Consider the following 18654-nt stretch of genomic DNA (forward strand, 5'->3'; position numbering starts at 1 on the left):
CAAAAACTGATGATCTGTCAAATTGCGGTGACGTTTTTGCTCGATTTTTTCCCCTTTTTCAGCGGCGCTGTCAAACGCGCTGCTCGAAACATTCGCCGAGTTCGGCCGACTTCGTCGAGATCTGCTCGACTGTTGGAATTTTGAATCAGCAGCTCGAAAATCGGTTATTCCTTCACTGAAGGTGTTTCAAAATTAAAAACAAAATTGGGGTTTGCTTTCTTTTAAGCAATATGACAAGTTTAATGTATTATTGTACCTGTTTGCTACATCATTTTAGTAAAGGAAAATTGGAAAAGAATGCCGTTCTTTAAAAACGCTTCATTTCAAATTATGAAAAAGCGTTATGTGTTGAAAGTGCTTATTGCGCTATGATTTAAATTTATTTCACTATTGTTAAAAAGAATACAACGGGACCCCTCATAACGAATACTCCTTACGTTTAACGAGCAATATCATTCGGGTTCCTGATACACTTGTTTGGTGTCGATGTGAAGCCATGATCACGATCACGGTTAACCTCTGAGCATTTCTTTGTTTTTGCTTATCGCTATGGCAGATGGGAGTTTCGATGCTAACAATCGTTCAACATAAAGCAATTGTCAGGAGGAGCAGGATCGTGTTGCACAGGTATGTGGTATATTGATGAGTGTTTCTTGTATGCTTTGCTGGATCTACTGTAAAATGAAATAAGATGATTTTTTTTGGAGGAAAAGTCAAATAGGAAACAATAAACTCTTCCTGGACATAAACCAACGAAAACCCGTTCAACATCTTTTGGGCGAAGCTGTGGCTCTACGAGCAAATTGTTTGTGCAAAAGAATAGATTTTTTTTAGGGAAATATGAAACACGAGAATATTTTCCCAGTTATTAGTATTATAATGACATTTTTCACGTTTTCAGATGCATTTATGATCTTTATACCAGCACATCTGCCATCATGGAATCCATTATTTGATACATTTTTTTAATACAAATTGTATGAATAACAACCTCCCGCAGTTTTTCGTACTACGAGTGAGTCACTGGAACACTTTTTAAAGCTAATTAAGAGGAGTTTTTATGTAGGTGTAGTGGTAGGTGAGGATTGGAAGTAAGAATGGAGTTGGGAGGATTAGAACTCAAAACCAGCAGGATCCAGTATCTTCAACATGATTACAAGGCATCAGTACAAGCATTATATGGGAACCCAACATCTGATTCGGACAAATATGTTTGCGTTGGAGTGTTCCGGCAGGATTTAGTTGTGATTCATGATGTTATATATTTATTTTCAATATATATGCTCGTTCGTCCAATTATTTCCAGACGGTGTCCTAGCGTCTCAATCTTGCCAGCTAAGAGCTAGCTGCATTCGTTCTTTCCAATAAAACCAAGATCACCCATCTACTCGGCGTTCCCATTTCCGTTGGTAACGGTTGCCGCCTGCTCCGCAACGAAGTCAAATAGTACACGCTGGGTGAGAATTCCCACAGGTCGTTCCGCTCCTAAAGCAAAACGCAGAATAGAAGAACAAAAATCAATACAATGTTGTGCTTTTTTGCTACTAAGGAAAACCCCCGTACTCAACCTACCCGCCTCTTGTCGAGTTACTAGCAGGAAGCTATCCTTCTCCAAGATACGCGACGCGCGGCCAATGTTTTCCTCGTGATCGATCTTGACGTACTGCTTGAAGATGGCACGACGCACCAGATCGGACGGTTTCGCCAGCCGGTTGAGCATTTTACTCAACAGATTGGGCATGTGCACTACACCCTTGATGGTTCTGTAAAGTGCGGAAAAGGATGCATTAGTGGCCCACGTTCCTTTACCAATCAAAGTTTACTTACCCATCGGCATCCAGCACCGGAAGCTGGGTACGATTGTTCTGCTTCATCGTCTCGATCGCATCGCTGATGTGCGCATCATCGCGCACAGTGATGAGCGTATCCATGGGCAGTGTGTTCACCTTAGCATTCCACCACCTAATCAGAAAAGAACAGTCGTAGTACAATGTGTGTCAATCCACTGGCTGTAGCGTTTCAGGTACTTACTTCTGGTCGTGGCAGTTCTCCGAGTCCTTGAAGTAACGCGCCTCCATCCAGTTGTCCGACACGAACTTGGTGAGATAGTTGCGAATGTTGTCCGGCAGGATGACGACACAGTTCTGGCCCTCCTTCAGTGTTTTGGCCGCCTCGAGGCCAACGTACAGGTTGCCGCCGCTGCTGCCACCGCACAGCAGACCCTCGTCCCGGATCAGACGGCGGGCGAGCGGCAGAGCGACGCGATCGTTAAACTTGTACCACCGGTCGACGACCGAGCGGTCCAGCACGGTCGGCAGGAAGTCGTACCCGACGCCCTCCACCTCGTAGAAGCTTACCTCCGTGCGGTTGAGCTCTTCCGGCTCGGCCAGGATCGAACCCTCCGGATCGGCCGCAATCACCTGACAGGTCGGGCAGGACTCCTTGATTCGACGGCCGATGCCGGTCATGGTACCGCCCGTACCCGTGCCAATCACCACCATATCAACCTGGCCGCCCAACTGCTCCACGATTTCCGCGCCCGTGCCGTCGTAGTGGGCCAGCGGATTGCCGGCATTGCGGTACTGGTCCAGAATGACCGAGTCTGGGATGGAGCGCTGAAGCCGCTGCGAAACTGCGATGAGCCCCTCGGGCGAATCGAAGGCGGCCTCCGTCGGCGTGCGGATCACCTCCGCCCCGAGCGCCTTGAGCGTGTCCACCTTCTCGTTGGACATCTTCTCCGGCATCACGATCAGGCAGCGGTAGCCCCGTGCTGCGGCAGCCATGGCCAGCCCAATGCCCGTATTGCCGGACGTCGGCTCAATGATGGTGCAGCCTGGTTTCAGCAGTCCCTTGCGCTCCGCCTCCAGCACCATCCGGACACCGATGCGATCCTTGACAGAGCCGCCCGGATTAAGGAACTCGCACTTGACATCTAAAATGGGGACGGTTTTGGTGTTACCTTTGCTAACGCTAGACCACTCCACATCCTTCAATGCTTACAAACATTGCACTTCAAGCCCATGGACTGGGGGATCTTGTTGAGCTTCACCAGTGGCGTTCCTCCGACAGCTTCCAGGATCGAGGGCAGCGTTGACGGTTTGGGGGCACTGAAAGAATATGAAAAAAGACGATTGGAAAATAAAACAAAAACAATGGCATCGGAAATTGCGCTCCTAACATTGTAAAGTCCCGGTGAGTTTGTTGTCGAGGAATCACCGATTCCGGGGTAAATATTGCTTTCAATGACAGGCCTTCGCGAGCAGATAAACAACATTTCACGCTTCAGTGTCGAGGCGTCCACAAACACTGGCTGACCCCTGGCCGCCATTATGGCAGCCGGTAGCACATTGGCGCTCGCAGGTTTATCGCCAAGTCGTCACACACACCCATCTTTGCGGGGAGCCTGATACGGTGGTTGAAGTACCGATCGAACCGCACCACGTTGCACGTGCTCGTACGATCCGTTCAACGGTAGCTGCGATATAAGAAGATTTTATTGTGCAATTAAGAACTGAGCACACCTGACCTGACATCTCAACTCAAAGCGCCTGGCTCGAAATCATGCGGAAACGAAACCGACTTCTTCTTTTGTAAAATATGACTGAACCACGTGGCAATAGGGGAAAGCGGGGCAAAATGGGCATGTGGGGCAAAATGGGCACCCTCTATTTAAGCATTATTTGACTACAAAGCTACTTTCCAATGCTCAAAATGTATTCATTAGAGTGTTTTATGAACACCATGTAAGTTTCATAACGCTAACACAAAAAATAACCAAGAAAAGTGCAAAATAAGGTTTAGTAGCATATTGATGTAATTTTTGTCACTTCGAAAATAAGCTTAACCCAGTGTCACAGGGATGCGTTGAAGTTTTACATTATATATTATTAAAGATATGATATTTCTATACAATTTGTCTGAAGAAAGCAAGGCGATCGAATGCGTATTTTTACTAATATAACATAAAATACAAAAATGCTTCACGTGGGGCAAAATGGGCAGTTACGCTTGGGGCAAAATGGGCAGATACTTTTGACAAATGGCGTTTGGTGAGGCTATGGTGTTATATTTGTCGCCTCAATAATGATAACAGACACAGCTTCAAAAGAATCGATTTTGTAGATTTAAACGTGTAAAAACTGTTTTAATTTTGATAACATATTTTTGGAAGAATTTTAAGGGCTTTCCTGACCAGCAAAACAAAAGATAGAACGAAAATACAATTCACGAAACGGTGCGCAAAAGCATAGACCATTACCTAAGCGCAGTTGTTGTGGCCCATTTTACCCCAGTGTTTTGACGTTTCACAGTTTGTTTACATATGCCCATTTTGCCCCAGGGCTATGCCCATTTTACCCCGCGTGTCAAAATAGCTTCTCGTAAAACATCAACTTTTATTTTACACTGTTTTCATGATTTTAAGTTGTTTTCATTCTATGTGGCAATTTTAATCCATAGATAAATAGTGGAGGCATACAATAATGCATGAATAATTGTGTTTTGTGGCATATTCAATGGAATATTCAGTAAACTGCTTAACATGCCCATTTTGCCCCGCTTTCCCCTACGTCCATGACCTCTAGCCCCTCCGCATTACGGGGAGTGTTGAACTTGTTCGCTAATAATTTCTAAAACGGTTAGCTACCCGCTCTGGCCCAGCGTCATCAAAAGCCACTACGGCCAATTGGCTAAACACTATCAAAACGGTTCGCCATCTCCTGATTTGTGTTGACGTAAGTAATATGTTTAATTTGGAGGGTTTTTTTTTTCCTCTTTTGCTTCCTCCTATGTCAATAATCAACGTTATCAGTGAGTAGTTTGGGCCGCAAACAATGTTGATTGGCGAGCAGAGGTTCGCATATAACTACCCTTGATATGGAATATGGCACTGCATCGCAATTTTCTTGACCATTATGGAGCAGCAAAACAGAAGTACACGCTGTTTTAAGTATCAGGACTCGGTAATATCGAATTGCCTGATGGTATCTTATCGATAGTAGGCTGCATAGAAGAGTTCAGCGCATTGCCACTGACTTCCATTTCAGCCAAATCCTGATTAGATTCGAATCCGTCATACGCAAGCTACGCGGATATAGGGTTATCAACAAATCACAGATAGCAACCCTATATACCACTGCATCGGAGATGTAGGCTTATTGCTATATCCTGATGATATATTGATTTTTAAACAGTTACTTCTTGGTAATTCAGGAACTACATCCATAGAAAAGCAACTCAGATCACATATCTTTAACTATGTCAAAATATTACTATCAATAATTTTTCACATTGAAAATACATCTTCGTCTTATTCCTCATCGGCGACTAGTTACAATAATTTAAGCTAGCCGTAAAGTACCCAATTTCCTTTTATATAATTAAATTGTCCAAATTCCTTTTACTGTACTGTGTAATTCTTCTAGATTTATCAATCTAGAGCTATCGTTATTCTGTCTCAGCAATCCAAACCATGAAAATAATGTATAATACACTGACATGCTGGGCATTACAGGTCGGATATGGTTCAATTACCATCTGTGCTGGGTGCCCCTCCTAGGCACATTAATGGTTGCTACGGGTAAACACTAATCACACCTTGTTAGCCTATTTAAATGGACCCAGAAAGACGTAGACCAATCACACTCGCTGTGGCTGATTTTCTGTAGAATTGTAAACGCATCTTGCCACCAGACTTGTTTCGATCAGATGTTTGGCAGCGCGTTGAACAGTACTTACAGTGCCTCGTGATGATGCGGGCTCGTCTCCGTCGTACCGAGCGCCCAGGTACACCGGGACGGTTGATCGGGCCGGATAAAGTTTGCCATCGGGTCCTCCTCCGACACGGTCTGTGGCTTTTTGCTCGCTGCCAGATGTCCGTTCATCGGACAGCCACGGTGCGTGTTGGTGCTAGCCATGTTGTGCAGCGGCTCAGGTTGATCGCAGATCTCGCAGGCGTCTTGCGTGGGACTGTACACGTCTGCTTTGGAAGACTGAGAAACACGCACGCGGCACGCTGGTACGTCACGCACACACTCTTATACACAAGGTACAGCACTGCCCGCTCAAGCCCTCGGTAGCTGGGTGAGTTGCGAGTCGATCGAGAGGATCGTTCCTGTTCCAAAACTGCCAACAGGGAAAGCAGAACGGGAATACCAGCAAAACTGCACGCCAAATCAAAGCTTCACGAATACCGAACGTCGTTGCCGGGACGGTGATCAGCAAACAAATGGCGCAAGGTTCTGCAAAGCCAGGGCATTTAAACGCAGCACGCAGCGTCCGGCCCTCCGCTTGGGCATCGGTGAGCGTGAACGCGGTTGCCCTTCCCGTATTGCGGCTTGGTGTTAGTTTCGTGCCTCTTGCTTCCATCCTTCAGCAACAGCAGCCGAACGTACGGGGTGATTCTGTGGCATGAAGCTAGGTTTAAATTGGCACAGGGCAAGTACTGCCGTTCGGCAAGCGGTAAGAGAGCATTGGCACCAATACCACCGTCACCATCATCGTCAACAGGTCGTGGCCAGGAAATGGAGTGGTTCTGTTCAACGCAGTGGTTGCGGTTAGGTGATAACCGCTCGGCAACACACACTCTCGCTCTCTCTCTGTCTCTCGTTGTACAACATCTTCTCGGTCAGCCGGTTTTTTTTTCGTGGGACAGTTTAGAATGGCGAACTGACTTATCATCTCGGTTGGGCTCTAATTGACCGCATGGTTTTCGAGACGCTACTTCGCTGCCGCACGGCAAAAGGCATGGTAACGTTTTCGATATGGAAACGTGTTTGATTTGGCATTAAAATATTGGTTGTTAGATGCTCTAAAGTGCATTTCGGTACTTTTGGATTGGAGATGAACCTGTATTCCAGCACAGTGTCTTCCCTGTCTGTTACAGCGGCTGCTTCATTACAGTTCCTCGTCTACCTAAATCCAGCTGTCCGCTCGGGTTCACACTTTCTTCCATTCCATTTATTTTCATCCCACTATATGTTTTGTCATGTCCTTTATCAACTATTTCTTTGGATTTTTAGTATGTTTTACCCATTACGATGCTATTGCCTGCACTTTTGTGCAAAGATCGTTTTGGTGCTTCATTGTCCCTGTTATGTTTTAGATTTTCGGATTAAAAAACGTACATATCATGTTATAATTTATTTATTTATTTAATTTTGAGTATGACGGCTATTAATATTATTGTTATGTAGTGAAATGCTTGTACATCCGTCTATGTGGTGTGTTTTTTTTCTCTCAAAACTTACAGCTGTATAGCCCTCTAGAATGCCTCTTATCGCCTGCTAGGCTGTTGTGGTTTTGTTATCACTGATGCAAAACCGCACAAGAAACTGATAAACAAACTGTCGTTGTTTTTGTGCTTTAGGTCAGGTCTTTTGATAATACAATATATTTTATTTCACCAATGAGCCTTGCCTTATCTGTGCATTTATTCTCTCCTTTCCTCTCTTTCTATCTCTCTCTACACATTTCTCATGTTGGCATAGCTTCAATATATACCTGCTACTGATGAGAGTTGATCTTACGCTAGCGGTGCATTAGGCCAACCGTCAACCGACTGCGCTATGTGAGTGTTTTCTCCAAGCAGTGCCAAAAAAGCATTTTGAATTATCCACACCTGTATCACTCTAATGAACACCATCCCTAGCGAAGAATGCTAAACAAGTCAATCAAGTCAACTGCTTTTAGGACAGATCTGTCGCGACCATGCACGTGGTGTCGTCCAAAATATTCTCGTTAACAGTCTAACGCGACCGCGTGAGCATCGGAATATGTAATGAGGTGTTTCAGACGGGTTTGCTTTACATTTGACTGCTATAGGTGGTGTTTGGAAGTTCATGGTGTGGATTTTCGCTTTCGTACAGTGTGCAACCACGTGTCTGTTGCAGCAAAGGTACAAGTTGTGAAATGATGTTTACGGTGATGTCCTTCCCACGCGCTGATGTAATACTTTAGTATCGAAAGAATCTGTAATTAATTCTTTTTTGTTTGTTTTTTTTTCCCCGCCGAACAATCGTTTTCATACAAATGTATAACATCATTTCTCCAGCTCCACGCATTGCTCTGTAACCTTTTTACCAGATGTTCACCATTCCAGGCCCAACGTGCCGGAGAGTCTAAAGTAACTCACGCGTTAGTGCGCTCACTCGCATGAACACTTGCATCATCCAGCCGGCAATAACCGCTGCGTCATGCAGACGGCGCGTGGTTCATCCGTCAGCTGTAACAACGGTAAGAACCGACCGTCCGTCTCCTGATCCCCCCCCCCCCTAGTCCTCAGTGAGAGCATACCATCGGTGGTCATCGCCGCTCGGTATATAATTCGCACTCCAGATTCATTCACGGCGCCCCAAACCCGATGCCCGGTGCTGAATCATCATCGCTCAAAACCGATCTACCGGGAAAGTATCATGACGTGTTCGATGTGTCGCCTGAGTCGACTGTTCGGGAGGAGGGATACCAAGCGAGTTCGCGTAGCTGACCAGCCGTGCATACCTGTGGTGCCGCATTCTCCACCTTCCCCGGCGTGCGATATCGCCTCATCGAAACCGTCGTATGGCATCATCGTTAGTGATAAGCGCAGTGTGACCGTGTCCTGCTAACTCATGCCCATTTCCGCCTTAGTCACGCTGGGGTATGACTGGTTGCAATGTCGGACACTTGGTCAATGAAAGGTGCACAGCTAGATTCTGGGGTTGTTGTTTTTTTTTTTTTTGCTCTTGTTTGGTACCATTTACCCAACTAAAAGCTTTTCACAACAGGCCCACAGAAAAACAGGAACACTTTTAACCATTGTCTAGATTCTTGATAGTGGAATGATACTAATAAAACATGTTGCACCCGCTAGTTGCAATGCGTACTTTGGGTCAAACCAGACGATGATTCATCCGTTCAACTTTTACTTTGCGATTACATATATGCAATTGTTGGCGTTGAGTCATCGGAGCTGGTGTAATATTTTCAAACTCTTGCAACAATTCCACTGACGGACATAATATAATCTACTGACTCGATGAAGCGAATATCCAATCGCTCTTTACATTTGCCAACATTATTTTCCAACTTGTGTAGCGGTCTTTATTAGTAAGTTAAGTTTACACACTTTGCATGTTGTTCAAATACTACTCGGCAAGTTGTGCACATGTACAAACAATTCGCTCCCAGAGCGATTGACATTGACCTCCTTGTGTAAATCTTGTACAAAAAAAAATCTCTGGAACATACATGAAATCATCCAACCCACCCCAACAATGCCACGCTTGATGTGATACTGTTTGTGAGTTGTTTTCCCCAGCATCAACAAACCACGTGGTGTGCCTGACCGCCCGTTTATATCCAGCGCCAGCCTCCTGCATCGGTTTGCGGCGCGTCCCCAGAGAAAGCAAGCGTCGTACGATGACGAAATGATGACACTCTGATGAACTGTATCAGCTGAGGGTCTGTTTCTGTGTTGTTTGCGCCAAAGTGGCTACCTCTCCCCGCCAGCCATTGCTTTGTTTGAAAGCGTTGATAGTGAGAGAGATATGTGGGGTGTTGTTGTGTGCCCCTTGCTGATCATCGATTGATTGGTGCATTTAGGAGCAAACGGTCCAGCGGAGCCACCGAATGGATACCGTCCGTCAGCGTTGAGCTCGCGCGCGTGGTGAATAATCAAACTGCCGAAGCTGGTGTGGGGAAATTCCGCCCCCGAAAGTCACGACGGGAACGCACGTCACACACTTATTCTGTCGCAATGACGCAATCCAGCTGATTTGTTACAGAAACCGTCACCACGCCATCCCCTCCCAAGCAGAGGGGGTTGTTTGGCGTGCATGATCAATCGCTACGGAAAACAATCGCCCAAGCGTAATGGTGTGAGTGTGTGTGTGTGTGTTAGATTCGATGTGTGTGTGTTGATCAAAATGTTCGTCACCATCAGCAAATTTCACAATAGACGCTAACAGTTGCATTCGGTGTCCAGCATGCCTGTGCGGCTATGTGCGTCAGCGACGGCGAGAGCTTCCGGGCAGATCCGGTGTACGATTAGGCTTCACACCCAGAGCACACAGAAGAAACAACAAACCCCCTAAAACCCTGTCCGAACACGTTCTGCACCCGATGCTTGCGCGGCTTTCACGTGCGTCTGACGTTGCGGTTCCGCCGAGCGCGCCAATTGCGCAATGTTGAGAAGAAGCGGAGGGGATGAATGTGTCCCAATGGTATGTAACACGGAACTCTGTTGTCTAGGACCACAAACAGTGATTTATCTCTCTGTCGACAAGACTTTTGCAAATTCACTTGTTTCGACAGACTAGATAAACCAATGCAGGCAGTGTGTCAGTCCGCAGATCACGCTTCTATCACGCCTCTTAAGCACTTGCACCCTTGGTTTGATTGCAGAACACTCTCTCACATTCCACAGAGTTATACACGGATTTGCTGGAATTCTTCATCACTAAACTCACACGCACACACACACACTGTCCACCATGGTCCACTCGTCTCGTAAGGTGCGACCAAAGTCCTGTTTCCTGACCCGGTTCGGTCCGGCAGGCAGTAGCTGATCCCGCCGCTCGTGGTGAAATAAATGCAATGGCAAGCGGAGACCGCGTTTTTATCAACAACTCACCCTGCTGTAGCGTCTCCGGGCACTCACGCGCCCGAGATGATTCATGCGTTTTTCCCCCCTTACTGCGCGCGCTGTGTTTTAACGGCCGAGTCTGAGTTCTCGTACACGTCTGATTCATCTTTCACACGTTTAACCCTGGCGTGTTCAGCAGTGGCACTTGGACAGGCTTTACTCTCATCCCTTAAAACGGGGGGTTGGTTTTAATTCATGTTACAAAATCGTTAATTTGAGGAGCAGTCGACTTATTTAAACGACTCTTACAGTTTAGATTTTTAGGACGCAAGAGACGGAATGGATCACAAATGTATTACCAACAACGATCTTACCTCACCACTTGTGAGTTTTAAATTCTGCTACAAAAAAGAGAATATTTCATTTTTACTGACTGTCCTGTTATCTTGCTACGGGTAATCAATAAGTTACGATAGTTATGGTTATTAGTGGTATATGCAGCAGAATACAGAAACTGTAACGCAATTAACTTAACCTTGCGGTAACTGGTCAATGTACTCTTTGGGTTTAAGTCTCAACTGTCCAACACGAAGCCACATTTAAATCCAGCATTATGCTGTATTGATGAATTATGATTGCTTTATAATCTAAGCAGCTATTGAGCAGCTATTACTATTACGCTTGAGATTGCGAATTTTAGTTCAATAAGAGTATGCTAAAGTTTGCCAAAGGCAAGAATTCTGTATCTTGCTGTATTGATGTACACTTGAACAGTTCGGCTCGTATTGGCGATGGAGTGGAATGCCTTCCTCGGTTGGAGTTCCCATTCCCATGTATGCAAATTGGCCGTATGCGCTGTGCACGCAAGGGTTTACAGTGCGAGTGACCGGGTTTCAGCATGCGTGTGAGCCATTTTTTCCTGCTTCTGGCCACTTTCCCTTCGGCAATGTCGGTTTCGGTTCACGCCACCACGAAACCATGAATGAACATGTTGCACAAAAAGGAACCCATCGGTAAACAAGTAACGACACGTTTTGGCACGCTTCCTGTAAGCAGATCAACAGGGCCCTGGGCCTGGGAACTACAGTACTCGTTTGTAGTTTTTTTTTCTTGTTTTTGTTCTTTCTTGGATTCCTTTCTCTCCCCACACGAATGTCTGCAAGAATGCGCTGGAAGATTTCGGTATGGCGTTGAAACGAAGGAACAGCATCAAATATCCCTAGTGCCTCGATCGTCCTCCCGGTGTTTGTTTCTATACTTCAAGTTCTTGCGGCTGTCCGTTAGCTGGCAGCAAAAATGTGCACCATTTCCGGACGCGTGACGATGCTTCGGCTGTAGTTTCACGGTGGCTTGGGAGCCCAAAACCGGCCAATGGAATTCAATTGCTCACCTTTCGCATAATCAATGAAGCTTTGGTTAATTTTATACGACACACGGATGCACTGGAATAGATTTTCTAGAAGTGGATTTCTATACTATGTTCAAGTGACATTCATTCGGCCGAACAGCTGGAGGGGGGTTACGCTTTAAAATGCTTTGACTCATAGTCCAAATTTGGATCAAGTGAACTGTATCTGGATGACATCTTTTTCGAAGCATTCCACGAAAAGCACGTACTCCAGCACGTAATAATATTCAAATACAACTTTATCGCGTAAACACAGGAAGCATTCTTTCCACCATATGCCTCACTCCGCTGCGCAGGAAGAAGACGATGGCAGTTGGCGGGGCTCATATACGAGCTTGTGTACACGGGGAAACCCATTTTCCATTCAGCTGGTTGATTTATGGAAGCACTGCAAACGGCAATCGCCGATCAAACCAACCAACATAACGCGTCGTATGGTGAGTGTTTTGTCATTGCATTACTCATCAGTGGGGCTTATTCTATTCTTTTACTCGATAAAGCTTGTTGTTTTAAAAGTCTGGTAGGGAAAATCAATCGATGAAGGGGTAGCCGAAATCGCAGTTGGCGTCAAATCGCTAGACAAGACTTCAAACACTCGAAGTTGCATTGAAAATACCCTCACTAAATTAGAACATAGGCCTACAAATACAGCTAGTAAGCACATTTCTATAATGAGCTGCTTGGTGTAGTAGGACCTGTTCACTCTGTTCTTCTTATTACTAGTCGGGTAGATTGTAAACACGTCAGAACGTTAAACCAAGCTGAATCTCGATTTTGCACTATCATCGTCGTACTGAAGTGGTTAGATTTCCGAGATTTATTCGCTTCGCTCTATGTTCTGTAAAGTGAGAGTCCCTATGCCTTCCTAACCCTCAGAATGATATCATTTGTATGAAGATAGTTTTATTATTATGTTATTACTATAACAACTGTGTCTTTGATATAACTTTAATGTAACTGCATAATTTATTTCGTGATTGAGATCTTTCATTTGTTTCTTCATTCGATGTAACTGTCTTTCTAAACTATTGCACAGCTTGATGAGCTCATTCACAGTTTCTGATGAAATTTATCTAAAGACTAGTTAAGGCCCGGTAAAATCTACCGGATGTCCTCAAATTTCGAATCATTTTCAAACTCTACACGTTCAGTGGCAACAACCATAACTCAAACACCTATTTGTTCTTATTTGTTCTTACAACTGTTTTAATCTTGTAACTTCCTGGTTGTTACAGTTCTTACTGTACATTGCAGAACCGTTAAATATCGATAAGGCTACTTTTGAGCCATACTGATGTAAATCTTAAATCTTAAATAACCATAAAAAACCAAGTCACGCAATTTTGTAATTTTGTTTAACTGGTGTTCAAAAATAAGGTTATTTGTTACGCACGTAAAGTACCAATGAATCTTATTTACTTACACTTATAAGTAATAACAATGATAATCATGATTGGCGAGTTTTGTGGCCATTTTGATAAAACAGAAAGTTCAGTAGCTGCATTCCTACTTATTTTCAATCGAACTGATACGTTCCATGCCTCTGTTGACACAAATGTATAATTTGTTTATTATTATTTTTTAGTTATCGGCGTGATTTTATGGAAAGCATAGCTAAGTAGTAACCTCAACAATGTGTTGATTGAATAACGTATTGATGTGCAGTGGATTAAAAAATTAGGGTGCCGCTAATACATATACAATATGTTTATATCCAATCCCAATTGCGTACTTAAAAACATAAATTGTTTGAAATGCTCACTTGCTGTTTCAATCCATCTTCTGTTTTTTGTGCCCATAAATGTAAGATTGAACTACAAAAATATGTTATCGCACATGGTTCGAATTCCATTTCTACTCTTTTTTTCGACTTATGTTTCATACGTTAGGTAATACGTAATAGATGCTTAGAACAATTTCAATGTAAATTTGCTCCGTCTTTAATTTCATGAGGGTCATTTCCAAAAACGCCATCAAAATTTTATTTTATTATCCTGAAACTTGTTTTGAAGTATTGAATGGAATTGGTATTTGTGTATGAGACAATTGTTATTGTTGTGCCAAATATCACATTTCAACAGTGAACATATCCCCTCATATAACCATTCCAAATGCGTAGTTCTAATATTCCGATCTATACTGTTATAGAAAAGAATGGTTCAACACTGTTATAACCTTCCCACATCAATTAACTAAATTCACGTTTACTTGTAAACTACTTTATTTACTCTTGCCGCCCCACATCTTTCAGATTTTGCTTCCAATTTGACGTGTCCTTAATTATAACGTGGTTGTTCTTAATCAACACCATAGTACGGTGATAGCATCACATGGTAGATATCGCCATCACTCTTGATAGATACAGTCAGAATCTTTTCAGCCTTCTTGGGCACGTTACAGTAAGCATAGTTTCATTGTCAATCATTCTGCAGTTGATGCTGATCCGGCTAAATGCAGTGCGCACGATTGTCTCACCTAACGCGCAGTATGTTGCAGCCATGTTGCGCAATGAACCATCTCTACCTTTAGTGCTTTGTTCCGGAAGGACATCCTGAAATAAGTAGTTCTTCCCGCCCGCGAGCAAATCGTTACAAATTCAATTTTAACTTTCAAGCCATCAACATCCGCCGCTTTCTTGCTCGGAATTTCATCAAGGCATTTTAGCATATGGCCGTTTAGGGTCTCTCGCTTACATCTGCTTCTTATTGTCATGCGTTTTCCTTGTCCCGACTCCAATATTGCGGAGTAATAGATTTGAGGGAGTAGTAGATTTGGGGCGGTCCCGTGGTACGTGGTCGTCGACTCGAACGACTCAATAACATGCCCGTCATGGGTTCAAGCCCATGGACCGTCCCCCCGTAGCAAGGATTGATTATCCGGCTACGTGTTAATGAATTAAGTCTCGAAAGCCTATACAGGGCGGCATGTCCGCACAGGACGTTACGCCAAATAGAAAAAGATTTGAGGGAGTGAACATGTTCGACGTCCTGGGTATAGCAACCCGTTTTACAGGATATTCTGTAGCACACTTATCTGCCGATGACGACGGTGTATGTAGTATGCGAGGTGCTTAAGCACCAATAATGAGTATGGTTGGCTTTATTAATGATTGAATGAATTGGAATATCAGCCATGTCACAAATAAGCTATGTTACACAGTTTTCAAACATTTTTTTTAAATATTGCCTTGAATATCTTGATTTATAATGAGAAAGGGTATGAGATGGGACACGTTATCATCAGGTGGCTAATTTGCAACTTTAATTTAAAAAAAAATCATTATATCCAATACCATGTGTTTTCAAATCGGTTTGTGTAAACAAAAAATCTAAGTAACCATTGCCCTCATTACCCGCGGGCTGGCAGTGTGGCATGGAGCAAGTCCTTTCGCAGCAACGCGCGTTGCTAAGAGAGCTCTGCTCTCACCGCTTTCTCTCTCTCTCTCTCTCTCTCGCTGAATGTTTACTCTCACGTCATTGTGGCGATTTTCGATTTTATATATAGTGAGAAGAGATTGATCTGAATTTAATTCAATGTCCTTCGAAAGCAATCAGTTCATATGAAAAAGGACTTTTACGAATTGAAAATGATTCCAGCGGTTTGTTTGCCTCAAATTATTGGTAACGAGCAGCTATATCATTCTTTCATTGAGTTTTTCTCTTACCGGATTTCAGGAACGTATCCTAAAATGTGTTCTGCTACATGTACAATTGCATTGTAGGTAATGTATAGCCAAGCACGTATAGGTTTCCAGCGGGGTGTAGTGAGTGAACTTTTATAATCGAAGTTAAATTATATGCAATCAGTACAAATAAACACATAGAAAAACCACTGAGCCAGAATCGAGAAGAGAGCAGTTTCACGGAGCATGGCCACGAGGACAGTAAAAAGATCGGAATGGGATGACAATCTGTTCCAGTACCGATACGGGAGATCAGTTCCAGGATTGATATGGGTGCAGTGATAGTAGAAATATGAGTATGAGATCAGTATCGCTTAATGTATCCCTTGGATTTAAGATGTTCCGAGAAATTGCTTTTGAAATAACCTTTGCGTGCTCCCAAAACTATTAGATAGCCCCATCATTATGGTTCGTAGCTCTGTGATTGGCCCCTATTAACTAGTTCCAGCAAACATTGTCATCTATGTTTTTAATATTCCTTATTCTCATAACACAAGTAGCACACCACCGATTGTTTCCCTGAAAACCGACCAAAGCCTCACCCGGCAGTAAATATTTATTCCTTGCTTCTAATCAACTGATCCATCACCACCGCCTACAGCATGAAGTACAGTATCGTCTGCAGGGTCATGTAGGCCGTTGGCATCATCGCACCCACGAAGGCAAGGAAGCGGGCCGGCTGAGGAATGACCACGACGGCATACACGATCGTGTGCAAAATGCGCGAAGCGGCCACCAAGCGGTACAGATTGATGGCCAGCCACGGTGCCGGATTGGTCAGCAGGTACAGGAAGCCGATGACGAAGAACGGCAGAATGTTTTCCAGATCGTTCTGATGCGCTCTGCAAATGCAAACCATTCAATCAGATATTAGTATCGGGTACTAGCTCGTTGGTGGTGGCAAGCTACAAGAAAGAAAGAAATAACACCAACCTGCGCACACGCTCCACGTCCGGATCGTCGTACTTGGGCACTAGCTTCTTGCTGATCACTCTGGTGTCTTCGGGACTGGCAAATGCCTGGTAGGATTAGAAAAAAGAGGGCGCGTTAGTGTGGAGTTGCACGGGCACAGACACACAGCTGCGAGTGCGAGTTTTGTTAGCGTTTGTGGTCAACGCCGTAGTGGCCATCGATGTCGTACCATCTTCCGAATGCGGTTCAGTGACGTTAGCGGTGACATGAACAACATCTTCATCACCAGCACCGAGGACCAGAAGATGTACGATCGCAGAGCTGCATCGTTAATTGTGGCGAACGGCGAACTCGTCATGTTGATCGCTTGATGGTTGATGGTTGACAGAACAGAAGAGGGCCGAGATGTACCAACACTTTGAAATAACTGTTTACACCCTGGAGGTTCGATCTCTCACAGCGAAAACAACAGTGCGAGCAACGACGTCGGGTCTCGAACTGACGGTATCGGAATCGGACCACAGGTAAACACGTTTCAGCTTCCAAAAATTCCTACACCTGCACGTGCCAGCCGTCCCTTTCCAATGCGCACGTTTCTCTCTTGTTCCGCAGCGTTACGAGCTTGGGGCGGTGAGGCGGCGTTACGCTTCGGAGCCGTTTATCCAGCAGCGGGAGAAAGTTTGGTTTTTTAATTAATTATTGCACCACCAACTGGGTCGTCTGAGGGCAGTGGTTTTATGGTTGATTGTCAATTTTCATAAAAAAGTGTTCATTTAACTAAACATTATGATGGATATTGCAATGGAAATTATAAAAAAAAAACTATAAAAATTGCGTTCGGGACAACTATTCCTAATTCTGTCCCACTAACTTTAAGTAAGTTACTGGTATCATTTGTACCAACATGTAATTTTTTAGAGCCGAAGATGTAGCTGTTCAAAATATTTTGATCATAAGCATTCTTACATCTCTGGCTTCTATTTCATTCGCCACTGTATCCAATGCCAAACAGCTTAACCCTGACCGTCCGAGAAGTCGTTAACTGGACGACTGTCCGCTGAAACCCCGCGCTCGTGCGTGTGTGAGTGCGTGATCGGCACGTTAGGAATAGACACGCACACCAGTCGATCAGCACACAATAAACAACCGCTCAACCGTCAAGAGCGTGCAGAGCAAACTCCACACCGTACGAAGCTGCCGATCGACACTGCTTCACTGCCGCTTCCACTGTGCGTTATTTTGTTTTTTTGTTTTGTATTTTTCCAGCAGAAAGCCTATCGCGAGTAAAAATTAGTTCCATCGCTTGTTGCCTATTGCAATCTGTAATCTTTAATTCACAACAGCCGTTTTGCGCCGTGCTATGGACCGCCTGCGCAAAGTTAACCGTGCGAAAGGGGCATTAGACGGCTAAGCTAACGCTTTCTGCATGCGTTACATGAATTATGCTTGCGTTCACCGTACGAAAAATATACGGTCAGCCTTTATCGGCGGTCGATGCAGCAAACGGTACTGTTGATAAAACTGTTATCGCCATCGGTAATGGATTAGACGGGAAAGGCTGGGATGATTGAGATATTGGTACCGTGAAGAGTTGATTAGGCAGACTAGGCACGGTAAATGTTATGCGTGAAACGCTCTTCACGAACCTTCTTTATGGCACATAGAACACGCACAAGTTGTCTTCGTCTATATAGTAAAATCCTGTATGATCTAATCGCGCGTAAGCTACATCAATTTGATCGATACACATTGGATCAAATTGATTGCAGAATGTTCTCGAAGTCCACCGGCTACACCTAAGTCCCAGCATATACGCACCTTGTTCTTAAAGCGCTGGATAGCGGTCAGCAAAGCCATCAGCAACATCTTTGCTACCAGCACCGCCGACCAGAATACGTACGCCTTGTACGCTTCCGAATTGATGGAGTCGAATGGGCTTGCCATGGTTCGAACACTGCTGCTTGGCTGCGGTTACTTCCAGGAGAACACCTGCCTGGTCGGTCGGGCTGAAACTATTGGTCAGTCTGGTCGGACACCGTGCCGTGCGCGACCCGTTCCCAAATGGTACTGATTGTGTGTGTGTAGGGCAAA

At 44.5% G+C, this 18654-nt stretch overlaps 2 protein-coding genes across 4 annotated transcripts; both read right to left on the minus strand.

The window, feature by feature from the left end:
* Positions 1 to 1237: 1237 nt before the first annotated feature.
* LOC1272101 (cystathionine beta-synthase-like protein) lies at positions 1238 to 7083 on the minus strand. 2 transcript variants are annotated; one of them, XM_310977.6, is made up of 6 exons: positions 5737 to 7083; positions 3001 to 3107; positions 2032 to 2932; positions 1828 to 1962; positions 1573 to 1763; positions 1238 to 1485 (listed from the first exon to the last, which is right to left on the minus strand). In XM_310977.6, exons 1-6 carry the CDS (start codon positions 5913 to 5915, stop codon positions 1385 to 1387), a joined length of 1614 nt encoding a protein of 537 aa, XP_310977.6. In that variant the 5' UTR covers positions 5916 to 7083; the 3' UTR covers positions 1238 to 1384. The 2 variants fall into 2 exon arrangements, with proteins under 2 accessions (XP_310977.6, XP_061500554.1); XM_061644570.1 differs by having other exon boundaries at positions 1238 to 1763; positions 5737 to 6405.
* Positions 7084 to 16162: 9079 nt separating this feature from the next.
* Positions 16163 to 18639, minus strand: LOC1272100 (microsomal glutathione S-transferase 1). Of its 2 annotated transcripts, none has more exons than XM_310975.3 (3): positions 18382 to 18639; positions 16585 to 16670; positions 16163 to 16493 (listed from the first exon to the last, which is right to left on the minus strand). In XM_310975.3, the coding sequence occupies exons 1-3, from the start codon at positions 18505 to 18507 to the stop codon at positions 16247 to 16249; spliced, it is 459 nt and encodes a 152-aa protein (XP_310975.1). In that variant the 5' UTR covers positions 18508 to 18639; the 3' UTR covers positions 16163 to 16246. The 2 variants fall into 2 exon arrangements, with proteins under 2 accessions (XP_310975.1, XP_061500637.1); XM_061644653.1 differs by lacking the exon at positions 18382 to 18639 and adding an exon at positions 16793 to 17789.
* Positions 18640 to 18654: the final 15 nt, after the last annotated feature.

The sequence above is a fragment of the Anopheles gambiae genome, chromosome X (assembly GCF_943734735.2).
Source record: "Anopheles gambiae chromosome X, idAnoGambNW_F1_1, whole genome shotgun sequence".
Taxonomy (NCBI): domain Eukaryota; kingdom Metazoa; phylum Arthropoda; class Insecta; order Diptera; family Culicidae; genus Anopheles; species Anopheles gambiae.

What these genes read in the sequence shown, in the direction of transcription:
- LOC1272100 (XM_061644653.1), bottom strand. Translation starts at nt 16,921, where the DNA reads ATGACGAGTTCGCCGTTCGCCACAATTAACGATGCAGCTCTGCGATCG. An exon ending in TGAACCGCATTCGGAAGATG is followed by an intron (nt 16,671 to 16,792) that starts GTACGACATCGA and finishes TAATCCTACCAG; the next exon opens with GCATTTGCCAGTCCCGAAGA. An exon ending in GACGTGGAGCGTGTGCGCAG is followed by an intron (nt 16,494 to 16,584) that starts GTTGGTGTTATT and finishes TTGCATTTGCAG; the next exon opens with AGCGCATCAGAACGATCTGG.
- LOC1272101 (XM_061644570.1), bottom strand. Translation starts at nt 5,915, where the DNA reads ATGGCTAGCACCAACACGCACCGTGGCTGTCCGATGAACGGACATCTG. An exon ending in CCGCATCATCACGAGGCACT is followed by an intron (nt 3,108 to 5,736) that starts GTAAGTACTGTT and finishes ATATTCTTTCAG; the next exon opens with TGCCCCCAAACCGTCAACGC. An exon ending in GAGAACTGCCACGACCAGAA is followed by an intron (nt 1,963 to 2,031) that starts GTAAGTACCTGA and finishes TTTTCTGATTAG; the next exon opens with GTGGTGGAATGCTAAGGTGA.